This window comes from Ictalurus punctatus, chromosome 9 (genome assembly GCF_001660625.3).
Source record: "Ictalurus punctatus breed USDA103 chromosome 9, Coco_2.0, whole genome shotgun sequence".
Lineage (NCBI taxonomy): Eukaryota > Metazoa > Chordata > Actinopteri > Siluriformes > Ictaluridae > Ictalurus > Ictalurus punctatus.
The window spans coordinates 1,691,400-1,709,468 of NC_030424.2; the positions used below are offsets into that span (position 1 = coordinate 1,691,400).

Sequence of the window (18,069 nt, forward strand, 5' to 3'; positions counted from 1 at the left end):
CTCTTCAAAGAATCGGCTCCCAGCTCTAGTTGTCGGAGCAACGGAGCCTGAACAAACTATAAACAAAAAACAATATGGCTGCGGAAACGAAGAAACCCCCTCACCCTCACCCATCCAAACGCGTTTTTATCAATAATGTAGACAAATATACCTCAAAATATATCGCAGAGGTCAGTTTTCTTTTATATTTGAAACCTTTTTGTAAACTCCATAGAAGTAAATTAGGTGTAGTTAGCTTACTGTGTAACGTTAGAATAAGCAGCCAGTCTCTCACACCTAAATATATACAGTACTAATTCAAAGCTCATCATTTGAGTCTGTAATAATTCTAAAGAAATGATGAACAAACTAAAAACAACTCTTTATATTAATGATTCATTTGGATTAGTATTAAAAACAGACACCTCCAAAATCCCTAAAGATGAATTCCTGTAAATTCTTAAACTTGCACTCGAATTTTTATTTAACACTTAGCAGCGCTAAATAGATATTTTGAATGGTTTTAACAACAGCGATCAAACGTGTCTTGTTTATAGATTAGTTCGTTCCGATCACGCAATCCGTGCATAACCGTTGACGCGGTAAAGACGTGTTTATTTAACGTTCATGGAAGGAGTCTCCCGTGTCAGCGCTTTGCCATCAGTCAGACCCATGGTAAAGCTATAGCTTTATAACTCTGACTCGTCCGACATCTTCTGGACAGACGTTTGCGCTTTGCAGTGTCTCTGGAACGTGACGACCTACTTTTAATTTTTATTTTGAGAAAAAAAAAAAAAAAAGGGAGACAGGGAAGGCCGGAGAGAACGGCTGATTGTTTCGTGGACATTTTCTTGAAACGTTAAACGTGACTATAATGGATAAGAATTACAGAGTGTCGTTGTTTAAATGAAAATTTGGTCGTGTTCGCAAATTGCAGCGGTGTAGTGTTCAACTTTGTGTATTTTGTGTGTTTCAATATGTTTAATTGTATTTTTCTTTACTTTTAACATTTCTTTCTAATGCACTAAGTTTTTATCCTGGTGTGTTCCTGGAGTGGCCCATGTTCCCGACCGGTCAGATGATGAGGAAGAAAAGCAATCATCCCAAGGACGCACTTTTCAGATCGTTGGAACCGTTTCGGGGAAAACCGAAGAGAAGTCACGTTTTGCAGTAGAAGAATACACTGTGAGTGAAATATCTAAGGCTGTAGTTAACCCGGCGATGTTCCTTTATTTACTACTTTACTTTACTACCGTTTCCATAGAACTTAACACGTGAAGAGCTCTTCCGTCACCTGATGGAGTCGGACGTCGTCGTTTATAACGTTTACAACGAGCGTACCGATCAGATCGAAGAAGCCTCTTGGGCGGTCTCAGGTATCTACGATGGATATTTTGGCTCGTATGAACTGTTTTTTTCTAACATTTTATGGAGAGTTTTGTCTTTGTGTGTTTGTTTAAAGCTCTTCACAAGGACATCGATGCGTTTCCTGGACCAAAGACGTTCATCTTGATCTCCTCGGTCATGACGTGGGCGCAGACTAAGAGACTCGATGCAGTAAGTGTGGAACTGATCGTACTCTACTATGAACTTATCCATACTACTTCTGAGTGCATTGTGTTTTTATTGACTTACAGGATGATCCAGAGGTTCCTTTTACGGAAGAGGACTACAGGAGACGCAAACCGCACGGCAACTTTAAAGATCACATCGCTGTGGAGAAGCTTGTGGTTAAACTGGGAAAATCTGTGAGTGCAGCTGTTTTATTTTGTACTATTTCTTCAAAGTTTTACGTGCTCGTCTCGCTCGCTTTCCTTATCGTTCGAGCTTTACAGTATCGTATCGTACACTTCAGAACCAGTCGCAGTTCTCGACTTACGTGGTTGCATCTGGACTGCAGTACGGAATGGGCGAGCAAGCCTTCCATTTCTTTTTCAAGGTAAATCGAGACGGTTTCACCTTTCACACGTCATCCTTTCACGCCGTACCCGTGTTGCTGCTGTAATCGGGCGTTTTAAGTTTAAGTAGGAATCCGATCATGTATCTTTTTTGACTCACTGATTCACGATTAATCAGCGTCCATCGATGTGTAACCGAGCGTTTGTGACACTGCCCTCTTGTAGACAGCGTGGTTGGGAGAGGAACGGGAAGTGCCGGTCTTCGGAGACGGGTCCAACATCGTTCCTGCTATTCACATCAGTGATCTGGCACGGTCAGTAGTGTTTGGAAAAGCGAACGATTCTTTTCGGAGCGAATTGATTCGTAAGCATAAATGAATCAAAATTGGCCCTTTTTAAAAAAAAAAACCAATCAGATCCGACCCCAGGTGAAGGGGCGAATGTGGGTTACTCTACAGATCTTCACTGTCACCTGTTCAATCTTTCTGGATGAAGCCTGTTCAAATCTTCAATGAATCACAACTCATACGATTTGATTCGCTTACATGTGTAGTTCAAAAGAATCAAATCACCAAGTGAATCGTGTTAATATGGTGATGTCTTGTATTGTTTCCTGACAGATTAATGACGACTGAACATTTGTTCTGGGTTTTGTTTTTTTTCCCCTCAAAGGATTGTGCAGAACGTAATCGACCGTAAGCCGAAGCCGCGGTACTTTCTCGCAGTGGACGAATCACAGAACACCATTGCTGACATCATCAGAGTGAGTTTCCCTAATGGAAGTAATCATATCTGATATTTTTGACATATTCTCCTGCTTCTCAGTCCTTTTTCGTTTTGTTTCCAGGCAATAGCAGTAGCGCTCGGGCCAGGAAAAACCCGAAACGTTCCGAAAGAGGACGTATTTCTCACAGAGGAATTGGCGGTACGTGTTTTTGCGAATTATATTAAAAGTGCGATCCTTTTGAAAAAACATGAACGGCAATATCGATGCGATACGACGGAGTTCACTAGTTTCTTCATGAATTTCTGGGCGGGAAATGAGCACCGCCCCCAGACAGATCATAAGATTCCTGGTCCCGCCCCTTTTCCTTATAAGGCAAATCACAACACCGAACCTTGTGCGGCGAAACCAATGTCGATTGTTTTAATCGCAGTTTGCCTCAAATTCAGCAGAGAGCGCTAATCATTACGAAAAGTTCCTTTAATTACAATAATAAACCAATTAGTGCAAGAAGTTGCTGTAACTATCACTTTGCTGGCCTGTTGATAATGGCCAACACATTATGTTTTTGTTGCTGTTGTTTCTCAGCAAGCAGAAATTGACCATTTGTTCGTCAACCTTCGAATGGAAGCCATTTTCCTCGCAGACAATTTCACTATCAACTGGGTTTCAAAGAAAGGCATTGTGGAGAACATCGACCACGTCGTGAAGGAATACAAGCTCACCCGAGGCCTGCTGGTAAATCACTGACAAAGTGTGACTGTTAGAATTATTAAATATGTCCATATTACTGTAATAACAAGCAGTGACGGATGGCTGGATCGATGATCGATTGATTCGATTGATCGTTTTTGTTTTTTTCTTTTCAGCCCGTTCGCATCTGTCTCTTGGGACCTCCTGCGGTCGGGAAAAGCGCCGTCGCTGAAAAGATATGCAAGCACTATAAACTGCAGCATGTAAAACTCAAAGAGACCATCGCGGAGACTCTCGCTAACCTGGTACGCGTCACGCCAGTGCGTTTAGAAAGAAGGGAACCTTATGTACCGTGTACGTTAACAGCTGACAGGTTTCGCTAGACGAGTGCTTGGATTTTTCGGCGTGTATTAACGTTTCACCGACGGTTGCGTTCAGGAGTCGCGTGTCCGCGTGGAAGACGGTAACGAGGACGACGAATCGCAGGAGCTCTTGGAGACACTGAAGAGGAGCATGGAAGAAAACGAAAACGGTTATGGACGGATATTTCATACCAGTGCCTAATGATATTCCTGTCCTGTTTTTATGGACAGTGTTTAAAGAAAAAAAAAAAAAAAGGAGTGTATCCTAAACTTTATCCAGATGAGACCGGGAATGAAAACTTTAATGGACGTGTATCGCTTCTCGATTCAGGTCGGTTGGATGAGCAGTACGTTCTCAAAATCGTGAAGGACAAGCTGAAGACGAAGGCGTGTAGAAATCAAGGCTTCGTCCTGGACGGCTTTCCGAAGACGTACAATCGAGCTAAGGAGCTGTTTTCTGGTAGGACGATTAATTGATTCGTTCAATTTGAACAGTCCGTTCCATTTGATTTTGATGTTGTTTGTTATATCGCGCAGCCGAGGATGATGAAGCTACAGACGAGCGCTCGTCCAGTGACAAAATCATCCCAGGTGTGTAGATTTCTAAGAATGTAAATGCAGGGAGTTATGTTGAGTCCAGTGCTGGTTATGTTAGCTCTCTTGACTGCTCCTTTACTTCTGTGTGTGTGTGTGTGTGTGTGTAGAGTTTGTGTTCTTTCTGGATGCCACCGACAAGTTCCTGAAGGAACGTGTGCTGAACCTGCCTGAGAGCGTTGTGCAGAGAACGTCACACTCCTTCGATAAGTTTCTTCCACGACTGGCTGCGTTCAGAAAAAACAGTTCAGAGGATGAAACCGTGATGAACTACTTTGACGAGCTGGAGATTCACCCCGAGCGTATAGGTAGGCCTCAGAGATAGACGTCAGTACAGTTTCTCTACCGACACGCTCTTCTTTCAGGTATCACCAGAGCTGAAATTGAACTCGTTGGACAGCGATTCAGGTTGTTCACTAGCCGAACCATATGAAATGTATAATCATTCATCCGTATCGTCACGAGCCTGTCAGCGTTTTCCTTGCCATTGCAGTTCATGCCATGAACAGCAGAGGGCTCTAAAATCACAAAATGCAATATTTGACATTCCGTTATTCTAGAGATCAACACCGATGACCCAGAGAACATTCCGGTGATGGAGAAGGTGATGGAGAGCGTGGGGAAGGTCAGGAACTACGGTCCCGATGCAAAGCATTTGGAGGAGGAACGGAGGCAGGCGGAGATCAGGCTGAGGGAGGAAGAGGAGGCACGCCAGGCCGAAGCCAAGCACAGGGATGAAGAAGATGAGGAGCGGAGAGCAGAGTGCTGGGAGGAATGGGTACAAACACACACTACACTGGGGTTTGGATTCATTCACTAAAGACCACTAGGGTTCTGAGTGATACTCAGATATTTAGAAATCGGGGCTTCTTAGTACCAAGGAAGGATCATTGTAAATGTAAAGCTACAGCATCCAAAGACATCTTGTACAATTGTGTTCTTCAAACTTCATGGTAACAGTTTGAGGAAGAACCGAATATAGGTGTGAGGCTCAGGTGTCCACAGACCTTTAGTGTATCTCTGGCTCCGTTACATCACCCTGAGACATTACTCGTCCTCACGACAGAAATCACCCTCACCAGAGTGTTATCATAGCTCTAGCTGGCCACTCCCTGGTTACTTCTTACTTTTAGAGGATATTATACCGTCTTCAGCCGAGTCCCGTGTGGCACGCGACCCGCACTTGTGATCCGATTTCATCCCTTGTGTGATTCAAAGTGCGAGGCTCATTTCATTTAGTTTAAAAAAAAAAAACAACCTCGTTATCGAAAGAACATTAGGCCACACCCACTTCCATCTTCCATCATCAGCAACTTCGGCCGGTTTCGAAACGTTTACTCGGGTTAATTACACGAAGGTTCGACGTTCCAACGTTATCCAAATGTCCCCGTGAGATTTTCCTCTGGTGGTGTTGTTTCGTTTTGCTGCATCGCTGCATGCTCGCCTCTGTGTGTGTGTGTGTGTGTGTGTGTGTGTGTGTGTGTCAGAATCGGTGCCTACAAGAAGTGAAGCAACAGGAAGAGGAGCTGTTAATGAATGAAGAAGAATCTGCCAGGCAGTATCTGATGTCCACCGTGATACCCGTTCTGTCTCAAGGCCTGACTGAGTTATACAGAATCCAACCAAACGACCCAATCGACTTCCTGGTAGGTTTCCGCACCGTTCGTCGACCCTGCGTTTCAATATATACTCCTATACACCGTGTACACCGTGTGAGTGAATATACAGCGGTGTGTATTTTGTATGAAAACATTGCTTTCTCATCATCTGTTATGTTTCAGGCTGAATATCTCCTCAACAACAACCCAGAAATGGAATAAAGCACAGAAGGACCGTTGTGGTATAAAGAGAAATAAAACTACAGGACGTGATGTTTTCGGGAAAAGAAGCGACCCGGTCGTCGATGTTCAATTACACGGGAAAATAAAATGTCCTTACAGTCAGCGAACGCTGCTTGCAAACTTTCTGACTCTGCTGTTTGTGTACCTGTCCATTTAAAAGCTTCCGCAACCGACGATAAAAGCCAGCTGCTAATTAAAAGTTCATTAACGATAATGTATTCGGGAGCGCCCGATAACTAGGAAAGTAGACGCGGCATGGCGTAATTGCCTCGGTTTGCTGTACAGTTCCAAAGGATCGATGGAACAAATGGCGGATAATTAAACATTTTCATACGCGAGTCGGCGAGCGGGAAATTAATTACGCGGGTAAACAAAAATGATCCCATTTCCGCAAACGTTCGTTCGTTCGTTCGGTCCATTGTTTCAGGAAGTCGTTAGTCCGTGGCGCCGAACGCGCTAATAAACGTGAGTCGTCATTAAGAGTCGGTACTTTAATGGACTCGGGTGTTGGCATCGTCTCGCGTGGAACCGAAAAAGGTCTTTGTACTCCCCGCGTGTTTGGTGTGTGAAGGCGATCACACCGTATAAGCCAAATAAAGAAACTTCAATCACTTCAGTCAGCGTATTCGCGTCGTCTGTAAAAGTGTAACACGAATAAGCAGCGGATCGTGTCACACAATTCCTCCTGTTTGTGCGAGGCCCGGCTTTCCACGCGCGTTTGTTTGCGTCCTAACAGCGTACCGTTATTTTAGTTCTTATCGTCGCTTTGTTTGTCTAATGTGTACACCTGTCCTGTGTTATTCCCTAAATGAGCTGTATTTATTACACCCTGTCGTCTCCGTTCCTCCCGGCGAGGTCTTTCCTCGGACGTCGTGCCGTCCTGAGCATTGCTTCTCAGTGCACATCGCTCGTACTTGTATTCTCAGTATGGCTTTCTGACGTACGGATTCTCGGATTTGTCAAAATACGGAATTCCCACGCGGAATTTACGATATTGTACGTATTCTAAAATGGTGTATTTTTTTTTTTAAAAATAAAATTTTTGCGTAGATGTTGTACTGAACAGTATGTTCTGCGTATTTTAACACGTTTCTGTTAGGTTGCCAGATGTTTTGCTCGACTTCTGGAGCAATGCTATTGATTGTAGGAGTCACATCCATCGTACGCCGAGCGTTCTTTAATCAGACTGGCGTGCCAAGCGTCGGTAGGCGTTGTTGTCCATGTGAAGGCGCTGTAGCGCGGTACTTAAATCAAAATGACATCAGTTCTGAAGTACTGAACGCGGTAGAGATGATGTCTAATGACACGTGAGGCTACTTGACGTCTTGAACGGTTATCTGTCGAACAGATCTTTGGATACTTTTATTTGTAAAATTCACAATATACTCCTTGGTCCAATCAGGTCTGGAATCGGTCTGGGTCTCAGCAACTCTTTGATTCAGTCCTTTGAGTCGTCTTTTTCTGGAGATTTTGCATCAATTGCTAGAGTTTGTGTTGCATTGTGTTTGAAATGAAAAATATGTAGGCTGTAATTATGTCTGAGCGTCTGGTGTTCAGATCGACACTAGATGGCAGTCTTTTCAACGCAATCAGAAGATGAACAGGTTTTGTGAATTTTCATTCACAGAGGGCCACAGAGGTTAATAATACTGGTAATAATAATATAATATTATGATTATGATAAAAATTTAAGACGCAACGCTTACATGATATGTTTGGATTATAGTCCACATAGAAAATAATATTTATTTAATTGGAATATAAAGTTACTTTGGCAGATAAAGAACATGGATATATAAACTAGATGTGTTAGTAAGTTATTTAATGTGTGTGTGTGTGTGTGTGTGTGTGTGTGTGTGTGTGTTACCATAATCTGCCTGTTAAGTTTCCTACTGTTGTTATTCATGGACTTCATCGGCCATCGACAATCAACACACTTGCACTTATAGGTCGAGTGTGTTTTGTTGCTTTGGAACAGCTGTGTGTGTGTGTGTCTGTGTGTCTGTGTGTCTGTCTGTCTGTCTGTGTGTCTGTCTGTCTCAGCAGGACGTCTCCCATGTGAATACCATTATGTTCTCTTCAATCGAAGGAAAGCACATTTTCTTGGACTGCCAATATTTATCATCGCTCTCTCTCTCTCTCTCTCTCTCTCTCTCTCTCTCTCTCTCTCTCTCTCTCTTTAGTGGCCTGAAAATGCTTTCATTGATCAGAGGGCACACACACTGTCATGCATTATGACTGATCAAAAATAACCGCATCTAAATTATCGTTCTCTTTTATGAAGAACAAGAGAAACTAGACAAATGAAAACTTCTGGAAAGTAAACTTTCACACTCTCTCGTCCTGTTCACAGAGACATTTATTCTGTAAGCAGTGCGACACATCATTTTCAAAAGCAGAACAGATTTGATATTATTATTAGTATTATTACATTCATTGGGTCATTCTTTTTATATTATTATTAATAAATTAACTTAATTATTTAAAAAAAAAAAAACCCCTAACTGCAACTGTCCACTTTGTTTTTAATTTGTATGTGAATTGTCTAATTATAATAATAACTAATAATGTTAAAGAATAAGCAGAATGTGACAGTCTGGTGCTGTATTATTATTAATAATAATAATAATAATAATAATAATAATAATAATAAAGTAATTGATGAAACTAATAAAAATTCTTAACTGCTAATTTTTTAATTTTAATATTTATTAAAATATTTAATAAAATAAAATATATTGAAATAAAATATATAAAAATTATTTATATACATTAAGATACTTTCATTATAATACTTTAAAACTTAAAGACTGTCACAAAGGTATTGTCTATTATTATTATTATTATTATTATTATTAGTGGTAGTAGTAGTAATAAACAAGTTAAATAAATAAATAAACAAATAAATGCTGATGTCTAGGTAATAATAATAATAATAATAATAATAATAATAATAATAATAATAATTAACCTTTAAGAATATCTACCTAAATATTTTACAGGAAACGAGTCTGCACGTGAGCGCGAGCCGGAACTCTACACCGGAACTTCGTGAGTCGTGCGCGAGCGGAGCGGAGCGGAGCGTGCGCGCGCACTGGGGCGGAGGCCAGAGGACACGGCGAGGAGCGGAGCGGCCCGCGGCGAGCGCGCGCCTCACTACTGATCGCGCGCCTCACGACTGATCGCGCGCAGCATCGTGTTGACAGGAGGAAGGAGGAGAAGAGGGCCGCGGTCAGCGGGGCTGCTGGGAGCGCGTGCCGGAAATCCATCAAAACGGGGGAACACCTCCAAGAAGCGTGCGTCACGCGCACCGCGCTCCTCTCGCGCTGTCTGGAGAGTCAGTGAAACGTTCCGGTGATTGATGACGGTGTGCGCGCGGGTCACTTACAGCATTACTCATTATTAACGGCTTGGAAGGCCTGCACTGATTACTCACCTAGATGATAATAATAATAATAATCATAATCATCATCATCATCATCATAACAATAACAACAACAACAACAACAACAACAACAACAATAACAATAATAATAATAATAATAACCCCAGAATGTCTTAAGTAAATAAATAAATTAAAATAAATAAAAAAAAATAAATAAACTAAATAAATTGCACTTTTAAAGTCCAAGAAGAAAAACTAAAAGCTTGGAATATAAAAGACAGATTATTATTATTATTATTATTATTAGCATTGTTATTATTATTATTCTTATTATTATTATTGTCATTATTATTATAATAATAATAATTATTATTAGCATTGTTATTATTGTTATTATTATTATTATCATCATCATCATCATTTAGACAATGCATCTTATATTACACTGCACTGCAGAACTCTAGCACAAAACATTTCTATATTTTCAACCGTTAAAAGGCAGTGCGTGTCTTCTAAAATTATTGGCACCCTTATGTTTACTATTCAGTGGCGTGGAAATGACAGCACTGAGTCGTACTGTTCCCGTCACGTCACATGTTGTAGCTGCAGTGAAGCTCGAGGAAGTTCCGGAGTTACAGTTTATCCATTAAATTCAGGACAGGTGCAACAATTTGCTTCCATGGAGCCGATTTTGAAACCGAGTGACCGCAAGAATCGACACAACCGTGCGATTCTGCATGTTTTACATGCAACTGAGATTTTGGGGCCTTACGGGATTTACAGGGAACATTTTAGCACGGTCCTGATTGCGCTAAAACAACAACAATAACAACAACAACAACAACTACCTGTAAATATATTTTTTATATCCATTAACTGACTTGCACAGGAAGAGAACTCCATCTGGTTGAAAGGTTGGATTTCCAAGTGAATTTGTATCTGAAGTGTGAACGCCCATTAAATTACCGGCAATAATAAAAAAAAAAATGTCATAAATATCATTTATATTTATATATAAATGTGTTAAGAGGGATGATAATATGTTTGCACGGATTATCGAGGGTTTCTGTAATATCGGCGTGCTTTGACGAGACGATATGTTTATTATTTCAAAAAAATATTTTAATCATTTTATTTCATTTCTTGTACGTGTAGAATCTGTCTCCATTCCTGGAATTTCTTTTAAAATTCTTTCTTTCTCTTTGACCTCTTTTGCAGTTGAATCTGTTCTCCTCCAGAAAAAATAAATCCACCCTATCCTCTCATCGGTGACTCTCAGGTGGCTGCCGTGGCCTCGAAATGAAACGACTTTGAGACGAATTGAGATTCCGTTCCTCACGTATTGATGTACGGAACATCGCTCCTACTGTCTGTTTCAGATTCTACCACTTCCAAAGCCATTGGCATCAGAGCTGGAGAGACGGAAGCCTTTGTTGAAAACATCAGGTAGATCTTGTGTGTGTATGTGTGTGTGTGTGTGTGTGTGTGTGTGTGGTGGGAGACGTTGGCTCAGCGGGACCTGGCACCATGCTGCTCTGTCAATCTGCCCCTGCCCCGTGCCGAGGGGCACAAACCAGGGGGTTTGGGTGGGTGTGTAGGCGGGGCAATCCTGCTCGAAACCCAAATCACATCAGAAAGTGTGTTTTTTATTTTTTGTTGGGGGGGGCGTGTGTCTCTGTACTCACACGCACACACCTGTCAATCAAAACACATCTGGGTAATCTGGGATTTTCCGAGACGAGCGTTTGAACCTGAAAACGGTACTATTCCCCCCCCCTCTAAATTTGCATTGCATGGATTGCATTGCATTGCAATGTTGATTAGACATTAAACATTAGAGTTCTGCCTCGGGTTTGATTTTTTTTTTTCCTCCTTCTTTCTTCCTCAAACAATTAAAGATTATCCATTATGAAACGTCTCGGCAGAAAATTCCGAATCGTTCCTGATAATCAACAAAACATAACGAAACATTATTTAGTCGCAGTAATGTTACGAGAATGAATTATCCGTCCGTCCGTCCAGCCGTCCGTCTTCTATAGCGCTTATCCTACAGGATCGAGGGGGACCTGGAGCCCATCCCAGGGAGCATGGGGCACAAGGCGGGGTACACCCCGGACGTGGTGCCAATCCATCGCATACACGTTCACACACCCAGAATGAATTACAAATAAATGAATTTTTTCAAAAAAAAATCCACGGAAATAATAAACGCTAATTACGTTAAACTCCACTCTTCGTGTTAAAGGCTCGCACCTTAAATACGATCGACGTAGCAGTTTTTATATACGACTGCATACGCTTCCGTGCCGGAAACACGGATCCGGTTTAATAAGTGAGTTTATGGAAGATCGGGGATCCAGGGAATGCGATGTGCTTTCCGAAAAAAAAACCCCTGCGTTTATTATCGGTCGTACGCAGCTCCAGGTCTCACCGTCGCTCGTGTCGCTCTTATTAAACGCGGCGTTCAGCGTAACCCGCTAAACACGCTAAGCGCAGTCGAAGACGAACGAACGAACGTGCAGACGGGAAAAAAAAAAACAACTAAATAAACATCCCGGCCTCGTCATCCCCGCATATGTTCGTCTTCCCACGCGCCGCGGTTTCTCTCCTCGAGCGAGTGAAAAGAAACGTGGTGTTTTTTTTTTTTTTGTGTGTGAACTACGCGGCGTTCTACTGCGGTAACGCACACGCTTTGGTGTTCCTCTTTGAGCGAGCGAGTATTAGCGAAGTTGGAAGACTGGCAAACAGGATCGACGGCGTACCGAGTGATCCCGACTGAAAGAGCGCCAGAGAAAGGAAAAGGTTCGTGTTTGGTTTGTTTCGAGGCGATTCGCATTCGGGAGAGAGAGAGAGAGAGAGAGAGAGAGAGAGAGAGAGAAAACAAAACAACCCTCGGAAGGAAGATTAGGCTGGAAAACAGCAGGGAGGGAGGCCATGGCTTCATTAGGGAAAGAGGCGTCATGGTTATTGCGTGGATTTGGAGTTTATTATCATTATTCGTGATGGAATCGAGGGTTATTATTCTCATACGCTTGTGTGGGGACTCGGGGAGACGAGGCTTCGCCGGCGTTATCGTCGTCGTCGTCGTCGTCGCCGTCGTGCGTTAAAAGAGCAGCGGAGCGCTGGTCCGTCTCCGAGGCCGCCGCGACGTTCGCCACACACAGATCAGAGATCCTGCTCAGCAGCGTCTTCTGGGTTTCGATCAGAAACTCGTCCTGCGAACAAGAAAACGGCGTGAATATTTAACGTGATGCGGCTCTGCGGCTTTATTTTTAGCTATTCATCAGTTCGACTTCAGGAGGGATTGATATGTAGGAAGAACAAGACTGTAAACACAGATGCTTCTGCTGAATTTGATGAAGAACAAAAGAAAGAAAGAGAAAGAAGCACACACACACACACACACACACACACACACACACACACACGGTAGTAGTGGGTGGGGAGCTGGCTGGCGGACAGCGCGGGCGACACACGCACACTTCCCTGCTCATAAATTATCACCGGGGATGACGAGGCCTCCGAAGCCACCGGTGTGTTTTTAGCGGTCGAACCCCACCGTGCCAACCTCCCGACCCCGGCGGAGCGGTGCCATGGCGATGCCCGCCGTGCCAGCCTGTTTTCAGCAGAGCAGTTAATAAAGAGATTGATTATCGGGCTGTCAGGAAGTGACAGTTGGACAGGGGCCGCTCCCCGTGAGTGACAGAGGGCACGATCGGCTCGCTGCAGCAGCAGCGCCGCGCCACCCGCACAGTGCCAACGCGGGGAGGGAAACCCGCCGCGGGCACAGCCACCGCCTTCTGGAGCAGCAGCTCCGCGGCTGCAAAACACACCTCCGCTGCCAGAGTCAGAGTTCGGCTCTGCCATGCGCTCCCTTCCGCTTGGCTCGCGTACGCTCCTCACACATACTGTACACACACACACACACACACACACACACACACCGCGCTTAGGCCTCGGCTGCTTTTCCCGGAGACTCATCAACATCTGGACCAACGCTCGGGAAGTTACGCAGGAAACTTCCTTCCAAACTCCTGACCTTTTCGGGGTCAGTTATTTGATTAGATTTGTGACCTGTGGTGGTTTTTGACCTTCAGACCGAGAACTCGGTGCACGTAGACGTCCCATGCTTTATCTATCTATCTATCTATCTATTTATTTATTTTTAAAAACAGGCATCTCCAGTTTAATTCGCTTTGAAATGATGGAGTGGAGATAACGGAACGCCCGTTAACGTTATCTCCATCCCATTCGCGTCCACAGCCGCATCAGACGTTCGCTCGTCGCGGCCTCGGCACGGGCCGACCCGCTCTCCCGAAGCCGTTTCTGCGTTCCGTCGGGTCCGACGTGCCTCTGAGGAGTTTCTCCATCAACGACACACTCTCGCGGAAATCTCTCGGCAGCTGAGGGATGATTCGTGAACTTTTCGGAAATGCAGATACGTGCCGGATGGCTTTAGGAGGCGATCCTGAAGTGGTCTAATTCTAATCATCGACTGGCACGTGGAAGGAAACCGTTGACGTTCCTGACGTCTCATTTCCACGCTGTTTATATAAAACGATTGAACTCTGTAAACGAGACCTTTTAGCCGTACGCACGCGAATCGAAAAGAGGGCTGGACGTCACGTGACGCGCCTCGTCCCCGAACCTGCGGGAAATCCGCGTACGTTTCCGAACAGTCGCGAGCTCCTCGGAACGTCGCAGAGATCTCACGTTCATTTCTGTGATCGCAGAATCCATCCGCGAAATCCTGGAGGGATTGCGGTGTGTGTGTGTGTGTGTGTGTGTGTGTATGTGTGTGTGTGTGTGTGTGTGTGTGTGTGGGGGTGGGGGGTGTTGATGAAAAATGCATCTCACTTTTGCAAACTTTTTGGGCTGGTCTGAGGTATTTTTGCGTTTTTAAAAATTTATTTGAATTTTTTTTTTTCGTGTGTGTGTGTGTGTGGAAGTTTTGGTAAGATCTGCCAATAACCCTCACCCCCCCCCCCCCTCCCCCCCACCCACCCACCCTTTAAAATGATTACACAGTCTGATCACTGCTTTATAGACGCATCACAGCTGGAAATCGCGAGTGCCCTGGATTTCGAGGCAGTAGGAATTCGCAGAAGGTGCACGCCGAAGACGAGGGGAAGACGGGGGGAAGACGGGGGGAAGACGGGGAGGTGTTTGGAATTGGCCTAATTAATGATTTAACACCTCTCAGGTACGCGTACACAGTCAGACGCACTTTCGGCCCTGCTTTGTCTGTCCTCTCGGTTGAGATGCTGTCTGCGCGTTACGGCGACGCGTTTGAAGTCGTGCTTCGTCTGTCTCCTGTTGGCCGCGTCCCCGTCCCCCCCTTTTTTTCTTCTTCTTCTTCTTCTTTTTTTTTAATGAAACATAAGCTTTAATAGCGTCACTGGGAGAAGCGGGTGATAAAAGGCGAGGCGGCGAGCTAGCGCGCCTGTTTCCTCACGAGCGCACTGTTCAAACAGCGCATTGTTCAAAGACAATGCATGCACAAGACGCACAGACGGGAGGTGGGGAGGGGGTGTGGGTGTGGGCTGATGGAAAAGAGACACGGGGGGGGGGAGAAAAAAAAAGCTGCACCCTGTCTTCAGTGAGATCAAACCATCTTGTAGGTAAAATACACGTACTTTATACATATTGATGATGAGTCTTTATTGGTCACAGCAGAGTGAAATTCTTTTCTTCGCATACCCCGGCATGTCAGGATGCTGGGGTCGGAGCGCAGGGTCGGCTATGATACAGCGCCCCCTGGAGCAGAGAGGGTTAAGGGTCTTGCTCAAGGGCCCAACGGTGCCAGCTTGGCAGCGCTGGGGCTCGAACCCCCGACCTTCTGATCAGCAACCCAGAGCCTTAACCGCCAAGCCACAAGGTCTCCTGATTCGCCCAGGATCACAGATCACAGCCGTCTAGCCTGACGCGTTCGAGAGCATCTCCGTCAGGCGTCGCGATAAAACCCGTGTGACGTTCTCCATCCTTACGGATGACGTCAAGGCGCTCTCGGCCTGGGCACGCGAACGGAAGAGGACGCAAAGTGTCCGGACGTCGCTTCCTTCGGAGGACTGAGGTGTAGCGTATCTACAGGTATCGAAAACTGTTCGCCGTTGTCGCGGGAAGTCCTTTCAGACTCGTTTGCGAACATCTCCAGGGAAAGCTCTGCTCTGTATCCTGCACCAGAACCACGCAGATGGACAAGAGGCTCAGTGGCATGAGCTCCTTCTGGCACCGTGCCACTCACCCAGGCTCTTTTTTTGTCTGCCAGGCTGCTAAACTAATCGGGATAAAAGCAGGTTCCTGCCGGCCACGAATTATAAAGTCATTAACGAGTACAAATAAGGCTGCGCGTCGAGGGGCGGCGAGAGCAGGCCGACGCAGAGCGCCGGGGGTTTCGGGGCCGAATGAGCCTTTACACAAACACTCACAGGCGGCGCCAATCAAACACTGTGACTCTGCAGTGTGTGTGTGTGTGTGTGTGTGTGTACTCGCTGCTCCATTATGATCCATCCCTATTTATTCTTGTAATACCTGATAAAGTATAAATCATTCATGTCTCCCATTATGTAATCTGATTCAACACAGAAGATGGTATCTCTCGGTGTCTCTTCCTCGATATTATTTAAGGTCTCCGTTGCACAATGGCACTGAAGGGGGTGGGGTGTGTGTGTGTGTGTGTGTGTGTGTGTGTGTGTGTGTGTGTGTGTGTGTGGGGTGGAAGGAGTCGTTTAAGTTGCTCTGCTCTGGTCTTGGCAACTAAACTAGCTCATTTGTTAGCTCTGCATTCCCTCAGACAGCCTTATAAATGGAGGCACTATCCAATTATTACAGGGGCTAAAAGTAGAGCTGCGGCACACCAGAGAAGAATCTATCACCGCCTTGTGTGTGTGTGTGTGTGTGTGTGTGTGTGTGTGTGTGTGTGTGTGTGCATAAAGCAGCATCCATATGTTGTCTTAAGCCCATATTTCCTGTTCTGAGTAGTAAACCTGTACTATCGGATGCTGAACACTTTCCTAATTCGGATTTTTCCTCCTTTTTTTAAATTTTTTTTTATACACGTCACGCTCCAGGAGTGTATTATTTATCTAACAGAACTCTCACACACGCCGATATACCGACTCATCACTGTACACGATTTCAAGTCCGATCTAAAGTACACATCCAACTGACATGCCGAGTCTAGGCAACATGTGAATATCTGCGTTCATCGATATGCGTGTGTGTGTGTGTGTGTGTGTGTGTGAGATGTGAAAGGCTACACTGGAAACTTTCTGATAATTGGCTTCTTAGAAAGAGGGCCTCATTTTTAACTGTGTCACCATGGCTGGTGGATGACAATTAATCTGTTTTCCACTGTTTTCTTGGCATCTGTGCCAATTACTTTATATGCTAATATATGTAAATTACCAAACATTTCAGATGCCAGTAACAAGTAGGCCTACACATGCGTTGCATTTTATTTATTAAAAAAAAAACAACAACAACAACAACAACCCAAAAACGTTCTATGGTTGCACTTTTAACCATGTTTAAAAAGGATATATCTTTTATAGATGTATAAAACAAGCTTGTTGAGGAAAATAATGGTCTTATTCGTCTAAGACGTCTGCTTCGCTGCCACTCCACAGGCCTATAATACGGTAATTTACATAATATAGCTATGAAAACAATGTAAAAAAAAAATACATCCACAATCAAACAAGCTGCAAATTGCATTTTTTTTTTTTTTACTCATTGCTATTAAACACGTCTGAGCTTCTTTTTGTGTGTGTGTGTGTGTGTGCTGTTTGATTATGTTGTGACTTTATTATTATACGAAAGAACGAAAAGAGCGACTGATCAAACGTAGCTTAAATAAATTGCACTTAAATTGTCTGGATCTTTCTACTCAATAACATAAAGAGCTGTAATTACCAGCAGTTTATTTCCTCCTTCTGTCTCTTATACACACACGCTGCTCTCGTATTTATCTATCCATCTTATTCCACATCACGTACACGTCAGGAAAGTGTCTCGCCTGCCTCTGCCTGTAGATGTCGCTGTTGTATACGGAATGGATGTTCGGGCGCAGGCTCGGATCCTGACTGGAAAATGAGACTTGTGGGGTCTTTCTTTTCTTTCTTTTTTTAAAAAAAAAAAAAGTGTTTCTAATTGGATGTTTTGTGTTATTATTCACTTTTAAGGTAAAAGTAATTTTGTTCGAGGACACAGGTGTCCAGACAAATACCGAGAGAAAGCGTCAGTATACACTGCAGCTGTCTAATCTTGATTTCATTTTGAAAAACGTCGCCTGCTTTAGTCCGACTTCAATCATCTGAGGTTATTCGACTGAGACTCGAATCTGTTGCACTTCATGCCGTGGGACGTCAAGTTTCCGCTTACGTCACAGCAGCTATAAAAGTGTCCATACCAAGTTCATCAAACAAACGAACAAACAAACAAACAACAACAACAAAACCTACTGTAGGATATCACGTTAATAATCAATCGCAAAGAATCCTCAAGACTTCCCCGTGGTGGAAAACCTACTCTTACAAAGTTCCGACGCTGACAACTCCTTCCGTAAATGTGAAATAAACAGAACGCTGGACGA

At 44.0% G+C, this 18,069-nt stretch overlaps 2 protein-coding genes across 2 annotated transcripts in view; one reads left to right on the top strand and one right to left on the bottom strand.

Annotated features, from left to right (window-relative positions):
* Positions 1 to 40: 40 nt before the first annotated feature.
* On the top strand, positions 41 to 6,080 carry ak7b (adenylate kinase 7b). Its single transcript, XM_017475785.3, has 18 exons — positions 41 to 170; positions 1,009 to 1,164; positions 1,244 to 1,355; positions 1,442 to 1,536; positions 1,617 to 1,727; positions 1,835 to 1,918; positions 2,103 to 2,191; positions 2,550 to 2,640; positions 2,725 to 2,802; positions 3,190 to 3,339; positions 3,471 to 3,599; positions 3,733 to 3,826; positions 3,988 to 4,116; positions 4,194 to 4,247; positions 4,361 to 4,558; positions 4,811 to 5,028; positions 5,738 to 5,896; positions 6,032 to 6,080. Exons 1-18 carry the CDS (start codon positions 75 to 77, stop codon positions 6,068 to 6,070), a joined length of 2,082 nt encoding a protein of 693 aa, XP_017331274.1. The 5' UTR covers positions 41 to 74; the 3' UTR covers positions 6,071 to 6,080.
* Positions 6,081 to 10,905: 4,825 nt separating this feature from the next.
* si:dkey-288a3.2 (protein phosphatase 1 regulatory subunit 37) overlaps positions 10,906 to 18,069 on the bottom strand; it is a 41,357-nt gene continuing 34,193 nt past the window's right edge. Inside the window, exon 11 of the mRNA XM_017477027.3 lies at positions 10,906 to 12,691. Within this exon, the coding sequence (XP_017332516.1) occupies positions 12,470 to 12,691 (222 nt within the window). The 3' untranslated portion in view covers positions 10,906 to 12,469. The remainder of the gene's footprint in view (positions 12,692 to 18,069) is intronic.

Coding starts and splice junctions, on each gene's coding strand:
- ak7b (XM_017475785.3), top strand. CDS start 75: ATGGCTGCGGAAACGAAGAAACCCCCTCACCCTCACCCATCCAAACGC. Junction 171..1,008: donor CCTCAAAATATATCGCAGAG/GTCAGTTTTCTT, acceptor TAATGCACTAAG/TTTTTATCCTGGTGTGTTCC. Junction 2,803..3,189: donor TTCTCACAGAGGAATTGGCG/GTACGTGTTTTT, acceptor GTTGTTTCTCAG/CAAGCAGAAATTGACCATTT.